This window comes from Nannospalax galili, unplaced genomic scaffold (genome assembly GCF_000622305.1).
Source record: "Nannospalax galili isolate Female #2095 unplaced genomic scaffold, S.galili_v1.0 scaffold1456, whole genome shotgun sequence".
NCBI lineage: Eukaryota > Metazoa > Chordata > Mammalia > Rodentia > Spalacidae > Nannospalax > Nannospalax galili.
The window spans coordinates 266,273-271,149 of NW_008338658.1; the positions used below are offsets into that span (position 1 = coordinate 266,273).

The window sequence follows — 4,877 nt, forward strand, 5'->3', positions numbered from 1 at the left end:
TCCCTCCTCCCGAGAATACTTGCAACCACAGCCCTGTGAACACGGGTTGGAATCCTCATGGCCACCCTCCCAGACTCAGATCTGTGGGCTTCCCGGGCCTCCTCCAAACCAACCCAATGATCAAGGAGCCCAGTTACGAGGCTCCAGCCTGCATCAGGACCTGCCCCTGGCTCCTGGGACACGCAGATCCCTAAAACCTCAAACCGTGCGTGCAAGGCAGAAACACTGGCGGGGCGGTGTTCCTGCTCAACCAGCACCACGGATGCTGAGGCCAAGACTCCGGAATTAACCTGCATCCCGACTAGAACAAGAAGAAAGGAGGGGGAGGAATTAGGGTCCAGGAGACCCGGAGGACCGTCCCCGGGGTCCCCACTCACTGTCGATAGGGATCGTGGAAGGGCAGCGCCAGCCAGGCTCCGTGCAGCTCGTGCACGAAGTCCCGCATCTCCTCGGCGCTGCCGTCCGCCGACACGAACACCACCTCGAAGGGCGCGGGCCGCCGCGCCTCCGCCACCAGCGCGGTGTAGAAGTCGCAGAGCAGCGGCGTGAAGTCACGACTGGGGGCGCACCGGCCCGCGGCGAAATACAGAGCCACTACCTTGTTCTGCAGCGCCGCCTCCGCCTCCACCACCGCGCCCTCGCGGGTCACCAGGCGCCGCCCGCCCAGCACGTCCACCATCGCCCCGGCCACAGCCCAGAGGACGCAGCGGGGAGACCGGCGCCTGCAGGTGCGGGGCCACCTGTCGGCGGACGGGTTGCAGAGCCTTGCTCTCTGCTCAGCCCCGCCGGCCACGCCCCCGGCCCCGCCTCCCGGGCAGAGCAGCACCGGGAGCCGGGAAAGGAGCGGCAAGCGCACCAGCGCCTGCAGATGCTGGGGAAACAGCGGGGACTGCAGGGCGCTGAGCTTCAGGATCTGAGCCACGCCAGCGACACCATGCATTCAGCAACACAGCACCCTGCCCCGCCCACCTGCTATAGGCCCCGCCCACTTGCCTCGCCCCACCTACCCGCGTCCTGTCCCGCCCACCTGCTCGGTGCCCCGCCCTCCCCACCCAGCAAACCACGCCCTCACTGAGACTTAAGTGCTTTTTAGAGTCAAGTGGTCCCAGACCTGCCTAGGAGCTATGGGCCCAGCCCAGCACTCTGAAAAGCGACAAGGGAAAGAGCTGTTAGGCCTCCAGTGGGCACAGGTAGGCACTGTGTAGGTTTGAGGTTTGTACCGCGAAAAAGTTTCAGTTCCCTATCAAGCCAGGGTGTAAGAGTGTGCCCCAAACCTCAGGAAAACTCGGATGAATAACACTCAAAATGCAGTCTCTGTGAGGTCCAGGCCAGCCTAGTCTACATAGTGAGTTCCAAGCCACCCCTGCTACTGGGAGACCCTGCCTCAAAAAGACACCCCCCACCCCACCCCCACCCCCGCCAAAACCAAAACCAGAGTAGGGGCTGGAGAGATGGCTCACTGCTTAGGAGCACTTGCTGCTCTTGCAGAGGACTGGGGTTCAGTTCCCAGGGGATCTGTCTCCGTCTTCTGGCCTTCCACAAGTACCCAGCACTCACATAATGAACTTATATACATGGAGGGAAAAATACATAAAATATTAAAGTCAAGTTATGGAGGACAAAACATTAAAATGTAAAGAAAATGAAAGAAAATAAAGCACCCCAGAATATGCCCTTGAGTTGAAAGCACTTGGAAAGCAGCAATGTAAGAAAGGTTTGCTTTGTGCGCCCCTGTAGCTGCCTAAAGTCAGGGCGGCCAACAGGAACTAGGCTTCCATGAACCTCTTTCCTGGAGTCCAGGGAAGATGAGCTTTGACAAGCCAGGCAAGATGATGCTGGCACCATCCCCAGACATATCGTCCCACCATCCATCTCTGTATTCCTTGAAGGACCCGTTCATCACTAATAAGTGAACTGTACTTCTCTTCCCTGATAGGGCAGAATATATGTAAGTCCTCAGTTCTCATCACAGTTTGGGGTGCTCACTTTTCTATTCCCTATGACACCCTCGATGCAAGTAGTATTAACTTAATCAATGTGCATATTCCTTTGTGAGTGAGCCTGCCACGTGTCAGTTAATTCAACAGACACACTATGGAATGCCTAGCCACGCTGACTTTGGAAGCCTTCAGCTTCTCTCCCCGAGCCTGGTCCTACTGCCTGCCCTTGTCACCTACAGGGGTGCACAGGATTCCATATTGTCTGGGTCTGCAACTTAAGGAGTCTCAGAGCCCGGGGAATGGGGGCTGGCAGGTAGGGGTTGGGGGCTTTGTTCAGATACAGAGGGATCTTAATCTTCACTGTAGAAAGGATTTCAGAGGCTTAGTGGTTTAAGATGCTTGCTGCTGAGCCTGATGACCTGAGTTTGATCCCCAGATCTCATAGTGGGAAGTAGAGAACTTACCCCAGAAAGTGGTCCTCTGACCTCCACATACACACTGTGGCACACTAATTAATTAATTAATTAAACAAATAATCTTGAGACAAGGTCTCACTGTGTGTAGCCCAGGTTGTCTGGAACTAGTTATATAGATGAGGCTAACCTTGAACTCAGAGATCCACCTGCCTCTACCTACTGAGTGCTGGGATTAAAGGCATATACCACCATGCCCAGGCCTAAAGAATTTCAAGATTTAAGAGTCAGATCTTTAAGCAAAGCTAGCAAGTTCATGGATTAATCAAAAGGACAGACACACTTGAGGAAGGTCAGGATGGGGTGTTAGGAGAGGACCCCACAGCTGCTATGGAAGTCGTTTGGGGGTTGCTGGAGTTACATTGTTGAAGAGGTAATCTGTAACTAAGGCTGGGGAAGAATTTTGCAAGTGCTGGCCTACTTGTTTCCTTACTCGTTTTTTTTTTTTTTAATTTTATTTTTATTTATGTGCCTGTCTCTCTGTGTGTATGGGTGCCTTTAGAGACCAGAAGAGAACATCAGATCCCCTGGAGCTGGAGTTACAGACAGTTGTGAGCCACCCAACATGGGTTCTGGGAACGGACCTCCCCTGTAGGGGCAGCAAGCACTCCTAACCACTGAGCCATCTCTCCAGTCCAGAAGTGTGTGGACATTTTTATATGTAAAATTTAAGGTCACTTGTGGGAGACCACGCTGCCTGGCAGCCCTCCCTGCCCCCCAGGGCAAGCAGCCTCCGGATAACTTGCTGATCAGTCCTCCCTGCCCCCTAAGATAAGCAAGCTTTCCGATGATTCAAGATAAGCCTGAGCAACCACCAATTTCCTTATCCTGCAACCAGGACTCACGGCGCCAGTTACCTTCATCCTAAGGGACATTCATTAACCCGTTGAGACAACACCTTCCCTTCCCCTTCCCCAGCTAATTTCCCGCTTCAGCCAGTATAAGAATCCCCATGGAAAAATAAAATTTTGCAGCTTGATCAGAGTTCTTTGTCTTGCTGTCATTCTTCATGTCTCTTGTCCCATCATTCCAGGTCCCTGGGAGTTCTAGTCTCTGTCTCCCGCCCTGCAGGCCGGGGCAGTCACTTATCAGGGTACTGGACATAGGAGAAAGAAATGTGGTTAAGACAAAACTTGGATCAAAATAACTTTTAAAAATCAAAATAATTTTGCTATTATTTGATCATGAGCATGGTTCACTGGATGTCTTAATAACCTTGTCATATTTTCTGGAAGGAAGTGTTTTGTTCTTTTTGTGCATAGCTTCTGTGTGGGCCAGTCTCCAGTCAGGTGTGTCAAACTCTTGACTCAGACCCAGGTGGTTAATAATGGACTTTTCCTACTTGTGTCTCCTTAACTATTTCCTATCTTTCTATCTTGACTAATATCCAGGTTGTTTTCCATTCTGGAGGAGAAAAAATGAAGTGTGGCTAGAGATACAGATCTGTAGGCACAGTGCTTGCCTTACATGTACAAGGCCCTGGGCTTCATCCCCATCACCACAGAAACCAAGTGTGATGGTGCAGACCTGTAATCCCAGTACTTGGGAGGTAGAGGCAGAGGCAGGAGGCTGAGAAGTTCAAAGTCATCCTCCTAGTGAGATTGAGGCTAGCCTGGGCTACATAAGACCCTGTTTCAAAAAAAAAAAAAAAAGAAAGGAAGAAAGGGAGGGAGCAAGCTATTCTAAATATGGAAGAAAAGAGAAGAGCCACAGGGAAGAACAGGATTTAAAATTCAGTGGGCAGAGAGGTCCGGGTAAGTGAGATACGGAGCTCCTCGGTGCCGGCTTCCTCAAGTCTCAGCACTAAACAAAACAAATAGGTCCTTCCCTGCTTGCTCAGCATGCTGGTGGTTTGGACAAGTGGGCTTAGCCAAAGATATTGGGCAGGGTCTTCAACGCTTCTGTGATGCTGGTTCATCGTCCCCTTGGAAAACCAGGAAATGCATAGCAGAATTGGAGGGAAAGTGGAGAGAAGCTATGAGTACTTTAACTCTTGCCTGTGGAAACCTTGACTTGGGTTAAAACTCCAGAATGAGAGGAGTGGGGAGCTCAACAGTGAACCCAAGTAAGAAACACTCCTTTTAACTTGACAGTACCCCTCATCCCAGAAACTTCCCTAATGTGCAGTGGAAGCCTGGTACCCATTCCTGGGAAAAGCATCTTACCCTGCCACCCTCCCCCAGGACAAGGGAGACTTGTATGGGGCTTCTGCAAAGTCTTGCTTTGGCCTTACTAGGTACATACCAGAGGCCATTAATGCTTGTCAGTTTTTTTTTTTTTTTTTGATTTAGTTATTTTTATTTTTTATGTGTATGAGTGTTTGGCTTGAATGTATATAAGGGCACCAGTGTTATGCAATGCCTGTGGAGGCCAGAAAAGGGTGTCAGATCCTCTGGAACTGGAGTTACAGACAGCTGCTAGCCGCCATATGGGTACTGGGAACTGAACCTGGGTCTTCTTCTGC

The 4,877-nt window shown here is 51.3% G+C and overlaps 1 protein-coding gene across 1 annotated transcript in view; it reads right to left on the minus strand.

The window, feature by feature from the left end:
- The window catches only part of Nxnl2 (nucleoredoxin like 2), a 4,236-nt gene extending 3,353 nt beyond the window's left edge, over positions 1-883 (minus strand). The window contains exon 1 of the mRNA XM_008833210.3: positions 378-883. Within this exon, the coding sequence (XP_008831432.1) occupies positions 378-679 (302 nt within the window). The 5' untranslated portion in view covers positions 680-883. The remainder of the gene's footprint in view (positions 1-377) is intronic.
- Positions 884-4,877: the final 3,994 nt, after the last annotated feature.